The sequence below is a fragment of the Vicugna pacos genome, unplaced genomic scaffold, assembly GCF_048564905.1.
Source record: "Vicugna pacos unplaced genomic scaffold, VicPac4 scaffold_116, whole genome shotgun sequence".
Classification (NCBI taxonomy): domain Eukaryota; kingdom Metazoa; phylum Chordata; class Mammalia; order Artiodactyla; family Camelidae; genus Vicugna; species Vicugna pacos.
The window spans coordinates 48,266-62,806 of NW_027328796.1; the positions used below are offsets into that span (position 1 = coordinate 48,266).

The 14,541-nt window shown below is 48.6% G+C and overlaps 1 protein-coding gene across 1 annotated transcript in view; it reads left to right on the top strand.

Moving 5' to 3' along the window:
- LOC140694983 (uncharacterized) overlaps nucleotides 1-14,541 on the top strand; it is a 54,542-nt gene that overhangs the window by 27,584 nt on the left and 12,417 nt on the right. Inside the window, exons 4-7 of the mRNA XM_072957976.1 lie at nucleotides 12,096-12,273; nucleotides 12,472-12,670; nucleotides 13,267-13,333; nucleotides 14,246-14,362. Of these exons, the coding sequence (XP_072814077.1) occupies nucleotides 12,096-12,273; nucleotides 12,472-12,670; nucleotides 13,267-13,333; nucleotides 14,246-14,362 (561 nt within the window). The remainder of the gene's footprint in view (nucleotides 1-12,095; nucleotides 12,274-12,471; nucleotides 12,671-13,266; nucleotides 13,334-14,245; nucleotides 14,363-14,541) is intronic.

Below are 14,541 nucleotides of genomic sequence, written 5' to 3' on the forward strand. Positions count from 1 at the left end.
TATGTAGATCTTTTAAAATTTATTCTGGTGATACTTCAAAAAGTTCAATGTACAAATCTTGTAAATTTTTGTTAAATGTATCTCTCACTTTATTTTTAATGCTGTTGTAAATGGAAAGGCTGAATTTCTTATGGGTGGGACTATGTATCAATCTTCTTATTTGTAGAATTCCTTCACAACAAATACCCTTGGTATATATTTGCTACATAAATCTATCCACAACTATTCCCCGCCCCGTGTTATAAGAAACCAAGACCCAAGGTAAGCTACTTGAAAACACCTATGTGGAAGTGAGAAATGAGACCCTTGGGTGGGTCTTTGTGCAGGTGATACTGAGAGCTTATTCTGAATGGCTTCTTCTTAATTACTTTTAAACAACCCTTTCAGTGTATTTAGTCAGATACATTAAGATTATGCCCTTTTGATGTGCGGAGTAGCTAAGACTATAATTTTCAAATAAATTCTAGTGAGAGTGTTGTACTTGAAACCTAATTTGCATCAATCTTTGAAGATTTATGTTTCAGGAGCTTTGACTAAAGAACAACTGTCTTTATTCTATAATGAGAACTAAATGCTCAAGCAACATGTAAGAGTTTGAGCAAACTGCCCCCGCCCCGTAGTGCTGGGTGGCTGCAGCTGTAACTGGAGTCAGCACTTACCTCTCCCAGTATGCTTGTGCTGATCTGCTCAAAGTGGTTCGTCCAACAGTTTGTCAGTAGTCTGTTGGACAAAGTCATAAAACATTGATTGAAGGTTGCTAGAATGCAATATATTCTTATTAATATTAAGTAAGCACATATTGAATGCTTACTGTATGATGGAATTGTCCCTCAGCCTCACATGAATATTATTTCTCTTGAAACCTCACATATTTCCTTGTTATTCTCACTTTACAGATAAGGAGACTGAGAATTAGGTCTTCTCTCTTTGGGGGGAGCTCATTATTAATGATGGGCAGTTGTAAGGAAAAAGATATTGATTCATCATGAGAAAACATTTTTGTGAGAGTCAGCAATGAAGAAGATGAACACTGAAGAAGGTGATCATTGTTCGAGTGAGACAAGCCCTGGGTTGTGCGGAGTCAGCATCCCTGTCCTAGACACGGCACGTGTAGAGCTGCGTGGTGGGTGAGGCGGCGCGGCCGTGCAGGGAAAGCGGATGCTGGGGCCTTAGGCTGTGCTCAGGCCTGGTTGGGCTTTCTCCTAAGGGGAGTGAACCATCATTGACAGATTTTAAGTAGGAGAGTGGGGTGCTCTCATAGTTCATATTTGTCTTCTAGAATGTTTGGAAACATTTAGAAGGCTTGGCAGGAGATGATGTGATGAGTCAGAGTAGGGTGGCTGCGAGGTGTAGCAGTGTCCAATTTTCAAGTGGTTTTCAGGCCCAGGCTTGTGGCTTAGTAGCCGTGTCAGTTTGAATGACGCACGCAAGGAAGTGAAACAATTTATCTAATCAATTGAAGCAGTGATGTACCCAATTCCCAGGACTATTGTGGAGATCCAGTGAGATACACTGTGCAGTGTGCAGCGTGGTCTCCAGCAGAGGGTCAGTGCTGAGTGAGTGCCAGTGAGTATCTGGTAGGTCAGTTGAGGGTAGTGGGACTCGGTGTCTGAGGATATCTGGTCCCTGAAGGAGGGGTCCATTCACATCTGTGAGTGATGGGCCTGAGTTGGGAGACGCAGGGAGACCTTACCCTCCGACCAGGGGCCCTGGTAAGGACGGCTATGGGAGGAACACCGTGAAGTCAGCTCTTTGCATGTGGAGTTGGAGCTGCCTTTGAGACAACTAACTGCAGTGTCACGAGCTTAAAGAGGAGATCTGGGCCCAGGTTGTGCATTTTCCTAAAATCTCAACTCCTAAGGACGCCGAAGTATTGATCACTGAACGTGAAGTCATACTTTAAAGGACAAACGAATAGTAGTATTATCTCTGTCATCAAAGCTCACGTCTATTTATTCATCACTCACTTTGCTAATTGGGTACTTACAGAGCTCACTTCACCGTCCTCCCGTGGGCTCAGGCTCCACAGAAAAGAGCTGGTGAGACTCCCTCTTTTCTAGAATAAGACACATTTAGCTTGTAGACTTCTGTACCTCGCCAGACTTAGGAAATTAGTTTGTTGGTTTAATTGTATTTTCTGTTGGCCATGTCCTGACAGGAGAGAAATTTTACCTCATGGTCATGTTTCAATTAGCTGTTACTGAGAATTGCTGATCTGATACATAGTGTATGTATTACATTAACTTTGTAGAGTAGTTATCATTTTTCTGTCTTTGCCCTTTAATTTTGTTTGCCCCTTCAGTGTTCTATTCTTTTTGGGGCCTTATTTTTTTTTAATTAAAAAATGTCTGTTAGCAGTTAAGAAAAAAAAAGCACAGAAAAAATGCACATGAGAACTAAATTTAGAAAATGTCTAGTGTGTTTTCTGTCTCGGCAATGGAGGGTACTAGAAACTCCTGAAAACCTTCATTACACAAGTTCCTTAAAATGCTGATTGAGAAATAAAACCTTCCTTCCTCATCTTTCAAGCTGCACAACTCATTGTCAAGAAAGTGAGGGAAAATTCTCAGAAGCCAAGACAAACGAGAAAGCAGGGTTTCTGAGAGATACGTGAGCGTTAGAAGCCGTGGTGTGCTGGTTGGCTCCTGAACTGATTTTCAGTTGCCTTGACAGGAGGGAGGGATGTGAGCCCCAGACCTCTCACACTAGGAGTTGGATGGGTGATCATATAATGGGCCAAGCCCATCCTGAGAATCTTGCTTTACTAAAGGGTGAAATAGGAAAAAAAAATTCCTCAAAACAAGAAAGTAAGAAAAGTCAATTTTGTTGGAAGAGGGGAAAAATAACAAATCCAAAGTAAGGATATAGTTTAAAGCTGTTCTGGCATGAGAGTGACCACAAACTCCTGGCAGAAAAGCACAGCTACTCCTTGATTGATAAGTTGTATTTTGAATGAATCAGTGAACAGCTATTCCGAAAAAGGCCTCCAGAGTCTTGTGGATCAAGATACTGGACAGCAAACACCTCTCTTCCAAGGTCTCATTCAAATAACCAGAAAGGTTTTAAAGGAAACTAACAATAATCTGAGTTGTATTTATTGACATTACTATATGCTAAGAATTCAGAGGTGACTATGGAGTTGTCTCCTATTTTATGGACCTTATTTTCTCTTTGGGGAGAAAAATGACATAGTTGGGTATCTTGGTGGAGGGAGGTGTTAGTCTGTTGCAATTAGCCAGGAGAGGAGATTAAGAAAACAGTGAAAGATCGGTGAACTTTTTAGCTGAGGACAGTCTTGTTCACTTGGCTTTTAATTGCAGGCTCAATGAGCTGTCACTGGAGGGAATAGATCTTACGGAGGATGGACTTAGCTCAGGCCTCTTTTGAATGGACAAGTGAACCTGGAAAAAGACAGTCAAATCTGTGCAGACATTAAAGTTCACTTGAACGTGCTGCATCCCTGAGCCAAAGATAGGACAAATATGCAGCAATTCTTGAGGACAGAAGAGTGGTTTTTAAGGTTCTCCAAGAATGAATCCCATGGAACCGAGATGGCCAGTTGTCAAACTGAGACTTTGTTCTTTGGACGGTGTACCCAGCAAGGGTATTGGCCTTTTATATGTTTCCATTTGTCTTTAATACATGTCTGTTGATGAGGACATGGGCACAAATGTTTGACACCTTGTCGAGGCGATTTTGGATACCTGCCTAGAAGCACGGGCACAGTTGTGGCTGCTTCATACATCTTGCAGCCCATCCCTTTCCCCGGCTCCGTGATCACGGCAGAGTGGTTCCTTGTTGACCTGTCCGTTTCCTCTGTGACATCATAACCCATGAAAAGACCGGAGCATATTAACTTGGCTTTGTTAAAGTCAAAGAAACAGATCAAATATGGAGTCAGATTTGTTCTTTCCTATTTCAGTAGTACCATGGAGATGGCAGTTTGGGCAGCTTTTTGTAGTGTCCTGGAGGCTTTCTCTCTCAGCTTCTGGGTGCCTCTATTGAAAACCCTTCATTGCTGTCTGGCCTGCTGGTAATGCACACTGCCTGTTTTGCCCTGAAGATGTGTTCTGTTTATAAACTCATCTCTACTCCTTGGAAAACAACTCAAGAAAAACTCAGTTGGTTTTCCACCAGCCATGGGCAGGGGTGAGGTAAACCGTGTTATTATTTCATAAAATAATAGTAATAATAGTAATAGTCATAGTAGTAGTACTTGTAGTAATAGTAATAATAATAATAATAATAATAATAATAATAATAATAATAATAATATTAATAGAAGTCTTAAAACAGGACAGAGCACATTGGAGAGAGTCAAAAAATGCTTTCTGGCTTAAATCAAAAGTGATGACTAATGATTCCATGGCTGCTGTATTTGCTAAGCTAATTACTCCTTTGCTCCATTACACATTTGTTTTATCTGAAAAAGAAATACAAGGAAATGGTTTAAAAAAAACTCAGAGAACAAAAATACACAAGTGAAAGAAGTTTTCCCTCATCCTCTGTTCTTTCAGCCCTCTCTGGAGATGCCTCTGTTTACTATCCTTTGGGTGCTTTTCCAGATATGCTTTGCACATTCCCACCTATGTATGTAAATTCCTTTAAAATTTTAGTTATTTTTAACTTAAAGGGGTTTAAATCCTCAAGTGGCATCTGGCCGGGTAATATAACAGAACAAATCTGACTCCATATTAGATTTGTTCCTTTGAATTTAACCCTATGCTCTGTCACCTAGGCTTCATCTTGCTTGTAAAACAATGTTGCCTAGAGCCTGAAATAAACAGGAGACCCTATTCTGAAGGCTCTGACCTTTAAGGATATTTAACACTTTTTCATTCATTAAAAGATAGCAAATTGCAGAATAGAAAATAACGTTTCTTTTGTTGGAGGTTTACAGGGATCTGACCCACGCAGATAGCTGCAAGAAGAAAGGATTCTAACAAGAAGGAATTCCTACACCAAGAAGTTTGCACTAACCAAGCACATAGGAAAGGAGCCTGAATTGTGACTTGGGGAGATGGTTTTCCAGGACATTAGTTTGCCATCTAGGTCTACAGAAACTTGCTATTCCATGCCCCAACATCTGGTCTCCCAACTTATTGGCCTGTCCTGCACTGAGGAGAATTAATTTCGACTTGGTAACACTCCTATCTACCTAGAAAGCTGGGCACTGGAGCTGAGTGTTATGGAAACAGGCCAGCCAAGACAAAAGCACCAATCGGAGTGTTGGAGTACTCAGAATTATTATGCCGGTGGGCTCAGAGGGGCTTCGGCTCCGAAGTTTTGAGTACCTCCAAGACGTGCACATGAGGTTTTAAAGGCTTAGTTACAAGTAAGGGGGCATTAGCCAATAAGGCTCAAAGAACAAAAAGCAAGGAATAAGTACACTGGAGCTTATCAATTTGTAACAGATCACATTACTGACACTTGTTGAGCTTGGAATTACGAGTTAGGTTGTTAGGCCAATAAACTGACACTAAACTTCAGATTTACGAGATAGCCCAGCATAATTTAGATCAGTAAACTGACACTTATCACACTTAGATTTGTGACTTAGCTTGTTAGCCCAGCTGGACTTTTCCTTCACATGAGGACAGCTCTCCCACACCCAGGGAACTACTGTGAGCCCTTGATGTTTCCACTAGGGTGGGGTATGGTTTACCCAGGAGGGATGGGGACTATGCACCAACACTCAGGCAGTCTGCTCTGTCTGGGGCTCTGATCTTGTACCATCCCGCTCCCCGCCAGCCCAACACCTGGGACAGTGGAGCTAAGGCAGAAATCCTGCCTGCCTGTTTCCCAGCGTGTAAAAGGGGAATATGTGCTCTTCCCAAGGTAGTTCTGAGCGACAACACCTGCGGGTGCTTGGTTCTCAGAGCAACAGAAAACCCAGCTCCGCGTGGGGGCAACGGGTGTGATCTCCCTAGGGTTTCTGCAGAAGCATCGGACGGAGGGTTGGATCACGGTGGTAAAATTGAGCTGCGGGGCTTGAAGGGTAGCAGAAGGGTACAGAGGCAGGTCTGCCGCCTAGGGGTGCCCCAGAGGTAAAGCTTTTTTTCTCCAACTCCTCTAAGACCCTCCCTTCTCCAGATCCCTTCCTTCTCTCTGCTCATCCTGTCCATCTGTATCCCTCCAATTTTCCCGTCCTCTCCACCCGCTCCCATCTTCTCCCTCCCTCGCTGTCCCACCTTCTCTCACAGAACCCAGAGAGGATCGCTGGCCCTCCTGCGCATGCGCAGTCAGTGCCAAGTGGTCCGCTGGTTGGGAGCTCCATATCCGAGCCGGGGATCGGGCCCAAAGGCTTCTCAACTACGTCGCCCGGTAGGCCTTTGGTTCCTGCCTGGGGTCGGGGCCTCTGACTGTGGAAGTGCAAGGTGGGGGGCTCCTGGGAAAGGGGTCAGGCGGCTGCGGGAGGGCGGTCCGCCTGTCACAGACCCCAAGGGCGCTAGTCAGCCCGTGTTCAGATGAATTGCTCAGGCCAGACCCCTCTGCCAGCGCCACCTGCCCCGGCGTCCCGGCCACAGTGTCCAGGGCCTGGTGTGCACCTGCCATCTCTCACCCAGCCGGGATCCCCTCAGTCCGCGGCTGGCGTCCCCTTCCCCTCTCCCTCCCGCTAGTCCTCTCCTCCCGGGCTTCCTCTTCTCGTCCGGCGGCCCGTCCCCGCCCCTGGGCGGGCTGTGTCCCGGGCGGGCGGGGTCTGCGGACCCGGACGGGGGCGGGCGCCTGGGACTGGGGCTGGGGCTGTCCTCCGAGCGAGGCTGCAGCCCGCGTCCCCCTCCCCGCTTTCCCTGCCCCGCGACCCCGGGGCTGCCCTGCTCTCCCTTTCCCGCTCCCTGAGGACCAGCTCTGTGGCGTGGGCGCTGCTACCTGGGCTGAAAGCCTCCGGCTCTAACGCCCAGCTTCTCCTGGTGGAGTCGGGAAAAGGGAGCGTCACTGCTAAGCGAGGTTCTGTCTCCCCCCTCCATGTTTCTGCCTCAGGTAAGTACCTTGAACACTTTCAGGTGTTATGATGGCGGTGCTTGTTGATGTCACGTGTTTTTATAGTGAGAGGGATTGCAGTGGTGAAAGCAGGGCTTGGTTCTGTTAAAAATGTGCTGAAGGCATGAGGCTGTGACATCCTCCTTCCTTCCCTCTCCCAGGGTGAAAGGAGTGATCCTCGATTTTCAAAAGATAGTTACAGTCCCTAACTAGCCCAGCCCAGCTATTGTGCGTTAACAGGAACAGCACCACCAGAGGCCTTGGAGACCCAGGGATATTGCAGTCCTAAAGTGCTCCTGGCAGAGTTTGGCTTGTTTAGGTTTTTTGTTTTTCTTAAATTGTGGGACAGACTAGTGTATAAACTGAAAAATAATTGTCAAGAAATAATTTTCATAGGACAGTTTTATTGTGATATAGTTCACAAACCATGAATTCCATCCATTTAAATGGTACAATTCAGCAGCTTTTTGCATATTCACAGTGGTGCATCCATTATTATTCCAGAACGTTTTCATCACTTCAGAAAGAGCAGTGGAAATGAATGACCTATCCACCCCTCCCAAGTGGTGGTTCTAAAGAAATTTCTTGGCTATTCCTGACCATAAATTAACTTGTTATATTCCAAGAAAAATCTGGTAGGAATTCTAACCAGAATTGAAATGAATCTGTCTATCAAAACAGGAAGAATTTATAACTTTATGGCATAAACTTCTTCTACCCATGAATATATCTGGGACCCTATCTTTTCATCTGACCAGAGCCTGGCCCATGTGAAGTTCTCACTACTTTTTGGGCTTGTGAATGATGAGATTCTATACATCGTTAGTTGCAACTGTAGCCTTTCACAGAAGAGAAAAGTAACCTCAGTGAAGCAAGTGACTCTCTGATGGTCAGAAAGAGTGACAGCCAGTGCTGGAGTGATCCAGTGGACTTGGTGTTTGCAGCTAGATTTCTCGACCACCTACAGTTAAGGGGATTAGAGAGTTCTTTTATTTTTTCTTAATGGCGTTGCATTTATTTTTACTTATTTTTTAAAATTATTTTTTATTTAAGTGTAGTCAATTTACAATGTTATTTTCAAGTGTGCAGCAGAGATTCAGTTATAAACATATGCATATGTATATATATATGTTTTAGATTGTTTTTAGTATAAATCACTACAAGAAATTGAATATAGTTCCCTGTGTTATATAGCAGGCCCTTGTCATTTATTTTATATTTACTAATTTGTATCTGTTAATCCCCCCTTTCCTGCCTGCTAAACACAGTTTGCATTCTATGTCCATGTGTCCATTACTAGGAGCACCGTTTTTCCTAGTAATATATGCTCTTTTGCTGCTTTCAGTTTCAGTAATTCCATCTTATCTGTGGGCGCTTTTCTTCTGGTGGCCTTAATGTGGTTTGCACACGTGGTAATAGAGATCTGTATTTGGGAGAACCCCAGGCCTCGTGTAGTCCCTGGTACAGAGTGCCCACTGAATTGATGCTTGAACTGGGAAAAAAGCACAGTAAATGTTGGAATTTCCACTATGGTTGAGAATTCTATAACCTCTTTTGACAAACTTAATATTGGCTGCACCCATTCTGGGTAATTTGGTGGAAATTCATGTTATGGTGGTGAAGAGACGGGGCCTTGTATGCTTCTTCTCTTTCTGTTTTCTAACACTCATTCTCCTGGGCCTTCCAGATCCTCCCCTAGAAGTGCCAGGTCTGGCTTGGTGCTGCACTGAGGCAATATTTGTTAATAAGGCCCTTTCCTCATCTCTTCTGAGCCTCCGGTTTTTTCTCTGCACAATGAGGGCTTAGACTAGATAACTACTTTTCAGTTTCTTTTAAAGCCATGTTTCCTTTGAGAAACAGAAAATGCAAATCTCTCCTCTCAACCCAACCCTTTAGATTTTGAAAAGTCCTCCAAGGAGTGACATAGCTCTTTGTGGAAAATGAATGTGATTGTGATTCCAGGTGACACAGAAAAGACTCTTCAGAGATTGATTGCAGGGAGAGGGCAGGAAAGGGGCAGTATGTCACACTTTCTAGTGTGAGCACTGGAGCAGGGGCTTGGATTTAAATACGGTGTCTGACGTGGCCTCTCTCTAATCTTGTAGAATGTGATAAACTTCTCTACCTCAGTTTCTTGATGTGTCAAGTTGGGGTGATAATATTTTAAGGCTTTTGTGAAACATTATGCACATAAGCCATTTGTGTATGGGTAGAAACAAGACCTGCTAGGGATTCAGGGATTTGTTTAAAAAAAAAAATCTTGTCCATAGCACTCTGTCTGTGTGTATTTAGTAGTTCCTGAAGGGTGAGGGTGAGTCTAAAGTCCATCGTGGGACAGGTGGCCCATGGTTCTCTGTGCCCCTGAATGCCCCCTCCTCCCCAGTCCTCTTCCTCAGTCCAGGATGAAGTTCCCTAGTAGATTTACTCAGAGGTCTTGTGAAAATGGCTATTCATTTTATTGTTTCACCAAGAAGGGCTGCCATCATGACCTCAGCCCTCCCCGGCCGCCACACCAACCCGGATCCCACCCCGGTCCATGTCCACTGGCCCCACCAACGGCGCTGCCGTACGTTTACCGTCTGTGAGACGCCGCCCCAGAAAGGATGTCGGCCGCCGACTGACGCGGCCAGAACTAGTGGCCCGGCCAAGCAAGCCGCCATCCCCAGCAGCAAACACCGCCATGGCCCCGGGCAGCTGCACACTTCCGGAGCCCGCTGCCTGCCCCAGAAGCGCACGCCAGCCCGCGAGGAGCGCGGCGTCTTTATCCATGGCAACGCCGCGGGGCCCTCCCCTAGCGCTTGCGTCTGCGTCCTCCCGACGCTAGACGTGCAAGGGCAGAACTTTCGGAGCCAATGGGAGCAAGGGCGCGGCCAGGACGGGGGTGGGGGGAGGCTTATGGGGCAGCTGGGCGGGGCCGGGGCGGGCGGGGCTGCGCGGAGGTCCTCAGCTGCAGGTGGCACCGGCCGGAGGCTGGGGCAATGCTGCCAACAGTGGGCGCGGCGGCGGGGCAGCGGGGCGGGGGCACCCTCACCTGTCTGTGTGCGGGGCTCAGCCTGGGCTCCGCGGCCTCCGCTTGCACCGGAAGTGGACCCAGGCTACCTGTGGGCAAGATAGAGGACTGAGCCCAGGCAGGCACGTCTGGCCAGGTAGGGCACCTGAAGTGCAGATCCGCCAGGCCGGCTGCCGGCCTTGAATACGCGCTGCTAGGCAGTTTCCAAGAAGACGGGATCTGTCCCAAGAGGGGAGGTAGGGCAGGGTGCCAGATGCCTGGTTGGGTGCGGTCTTACAGGAGAGCCACGTTGAGAGGGTGCAGAGCAGCCCCTGTGTTGGCGGGGCTAGGAATTTGGGGTATAGGGTGGGGATGATGTGTGCCATTCCCTGTGGTCTCCCAAAGAACTCGCACCCCCAAGCAAAGGACCCTGCTCCCTCCACCCTTCACTGCATCCCCTGCCTTCCCCAGCACCACCGCCCCTGCCCCCGGAGTGTCCCATGACCTCTCCCCACACCAGGCACCGTCCCTGTTACAGGTACTTATCTCCTGGTGGTTCCAGCCCAAGGGTGGGGGCTGTATCTAACCAGTTAGGATGCCTGGAGCCTTTGTATGAAGCCTCAGACTATAATGCAGGCGTGCACAGAGGCCCCTCAAACAGGATTCCCTGCATTCCCTCCCCACCACGCACCCACAGCGCAGCTGCCACACCAGGCCAAGCCTGCAGGAGGACCGCTGTTCCCTCTCCTCCTGTCCCTGATCAAGAGTGCACCGCCCACACTGCTGGGTATTTAGTGGGCCTTAGAAGAGCAGCTGGTATTTTCATGGACAAATATTTGCTCTTTTGGGAAGAGTTGAGTGCAAAGGGATGTAGGGTATGCCTTTTCTGTTGTCCTGGAACTGGTGACTAGGATGCAAACTTAAGTCAAAGCAGTTTTTAGAGAGAGCCGCAATATATCTTACCCAAAGATCACTGTTCCCCTACAAAGGCAACACCACCTGGCGGGTGGGGTCCTGGTCCCTCTTTCTGGAGGTTGGGCTTTGCACCCTCCAGCTGGGACAGAGCCCGAAACAGCTCTGAACACGCTCCAACAGGCTTTCCCAGCACAAACTGCCTTTATTTTGAATCTGGCTGAAGGAAGCAGCTGAGAAATCTGGGTAAATCTTCCTGGGTGTAACCATGCCTTTTGTGCTGAATGAAAGAGCGGCTCTCCACATGCTAACAGCTTAGAACTGAATGTGTGTCGAAGCCTTCATGCATGTAGCATGTTGGGAACAGCGTTTCATGGTGAGGGGAACTCTATAACTTACATGTGTATGGGGAAGCCCTCACTCCAACAGGGTTTTCCTGCACAAACTGCCTTTATTTCGAAATTGGCTCTTGCTGAGAAATCTTGGTAAGTGTTCTTAAGTGTAGCCATGCCCATTATGCAGGATGAAAGAGCGGCTCTACACTTTTTCACATCTCAGAAATGAATGTGTGTTGAAGCCGTCATTCATGTAGCGTGTTGGGAACACAGAATTTAGTGGTGAGAACTATGTAAATTACATGTCTATGATGAAGCACTCTCTCGAGCCGGGTATTCCAGTGCATACTGCCTTTATTTCGAAACTGGCTTCTCAGAAGCCTGTGGTCTCCACTGCAGGTCTGTCTCCAAACCCAGGGCCAGCATGGTAACTCTGCTCCCCCTGTCTATTCTGGAAGTTCTAGGTGTCCTCCATGGCCCTTCCACCATTATGTTTTTGGAAAACCCCGCAGATGGAATGGGCCTGAGAACAGGAGAGCTGGATGCCAGAAGCCACTGCCCAGTGTGAGGCTCCTGGGAGGGGCATCTCCTCTCCGTGGGCTCTGATCTAACCTCCCCTCTCCCCCACCCCCACCCCTCTCCTCCTGCATTTCCTGATTGATCCCTGGATAATGGTCCATACCAGGAATGACCTGGGAGAGGTTTTATGAGTCTTTAAGTGGAAAAAAAAAAGAAATCTTTAGACAAGTTACTGAAAGTAACTTCCAGCTTTACCGGGAAAGACCTCATTCCAATGTTTAAGGCTAGTTGACAGGGTGTCAAATTGCTTAACCACTCACATCTGAGCAAGTGCTACCTCTCTCTCCAGCTCCCCGCAGCATCCACCTGTGGCAACTTGGCCAAAAGAAGGCAAGAAAGCTCTTTCCCCTCGCCAGCACCAGCGTGGCTTTGGAGTCAGTGGAGGCTGAGAGAAAGAGCCCCGCCCTGAGGTTTGAGGGGCCTCCAGCCACAGCCAGAGGAGCGGGGGTTTTCAGAGTGGCCCAGCAGGGAAACCAGGCAAGGCCACCTGGCCCAAGTCTTCCCTGCCCAGAGAGCCCCATGAACTGCTTTGGGCCACACTCCCCGTTTGGGCCCCCTGCAAAAAGATACCACGGGAGCCACACCTGAGAAGGCAGAAGGACAGCCCTTTAGCCTGGGGTCCCAGCAGGTGTGTCCTGTGAGACCTGTGGCCACATAAGTTCCTTGTCTCTCCAGGTCACTGAAGGGACTGTGCTGGGCATCTTGGTGGTCAGGGACATGGGAACACCTCTAAACTCTGAAGAAGGACAGAGAGACTCTTCCTGGAAGCAAGGATTCCAGGGAGACACCTTGCCCAGAACTGGGGGACTGTGTCCTGAGCAGACCCCTGGGAGGCAATGTGGGGCTGTGGGGTCCTCTTCTGAGAAGGGAGCAGGTGAGTTTTCCGGGGGTGGGGTCCTGCTTTGTCCAGACATGTCCTTGTGTAAGACTCATTTACAAACACCTCCAAGTCCACCTAGGGGTGGCCCCAGAGGTGGGGGTAGAGGAGGAGAGTGAAGGGTGCAGACTTAGGGCCCCCTGAGCCACCCAGGGAGCCAAGGGTCAGTGGGAACATCTTGGGAGTCTAGTGCAGGGGTGGAGGACGAGCACTAAGAACATGCCAAGTCATGCAATAAAGTGACCCGTGACCACGAGACACAGGTGGCCGTACACCAAAAGAGGCAGATAGAAATTTAGACCCAGGATCTGAGAACCTTGAGAGGGGCTGGAGGGTCCCAGGAACCCTCAGGAACAGCTCTTCTAGGGGCACAGACATCCCAATACACACATTTCTCATGGAAGCTTTTTGGGGTGCAGAGTGAGTTACCAGGATCCTGAACTTAGTATGGAATCACGGTTCCTGGCAATAAATTGCTGTCATTTGTCCCTGGACATGCACAGGGGAGCTGACTGCTGTGGGGGTCACTGCAGGACTAGAATCTTCTGGTGTCTGCTCTGTGACCACAGAAACCCAGGGGGATTTCTCAACAGGAGAACCTGGAGACCATGCCTGCAAGGACCACCCTCATGGGATGGCCAAGGAGCTCGTGGTACCCAGGTCACCAAGTGACGAAGTTGTGAGGTTGCCTGGGGAATCGTGGGGGCATGTAGATTTCTGAGGTCAGCACGTGGGCCCAGCACTGCTGGATGGTCTGCACAAAGAGGGGCCTGCCCTCCTGATGATGGCTCTTAACACCTGCAGGGAAACTGCTCCCAGGGCTCCTGGAGGTCCATATTGAGAGTGTCCTGCCAGCCTTGTGGGGTCACCTTCCCCTGATGCAGAAGCAGACCTCTCTCCCTTGAGGCCCAGGGGACACCTGGCTCAGGTGCCACCTGTGTGCCCTGGACACGCAGAGCCCCAGAGCTCTGGCACAGCCTGGGGTGTGGTGGTGTCCGGGCAAGAAAGGCCCTGGGAAGGGGGTCATTCAAGGGCAGAGGCCACTCTGCAGGGATGCTGGACCTGGCAGCAATGCACTGCTTCAGTACTCCCTTGGGTTGGGTCTCCAACCTGTGGGATGGAAGGGCCACTCCTTCCTGTGTTGCAGTCGGGGGAACTAGATCCATCGTCAAGGTCAGCCCTGAAAATGGAGGCTGCGCTACCTCCATTCCTGGAAAGAAAATCAGTCCCCTCCAGTCCAGGTGATTCAGAAAGTCATTCAGCAATGTTCGGGGCCCCCACTTTAGGCTTTGAATTAGAGCTGAGCGGCTTAGGAGGCCAGATCCCTGACCGTGGCTCCAGGAGCAGGTTTTCTGCTGGGGGACAGGATCCTCACAAACACCTGTGTCTTTGTGGGACACTCCCCTCTGACAAGCTGGGAGGCAGGGTGCAGTTGTGGGAAATCGTGTTTACATGAGCAGAGGGCCACCATGTGGTGGGGGCACAGGAGACTGTGAGAATGAGTCCCACAGCCTTTCTGGAATCAAAAAACTGGCAAATGTGAAAAAGTGCATAATTTGTTTTATTGAACAGGCTGCTTATGTACGTTTGGAGGACCAGGTTCAATGACTCAGCATCCCTCCAGGACAATAGCCTCAAGAGAAGAACAGACAGAGCAGGAGGAGATCTGGGGTTTCTCCCAGGAATGAGGTGGAACAGGGATTTCTGCAGATTTGCAAGGAGTCCCCGACCACTGAGCATGGGGTTACAGCCCCACGAGACCCCTGTCATGTTTGGCTTGGGCTCTGGTTCTGGCCTGCTCATGTATTCTTCCAGCAGAGTTCCAGAAACTCAGAGGGTGGACTTAGAGGGGCTGCGTTTGGAACCTA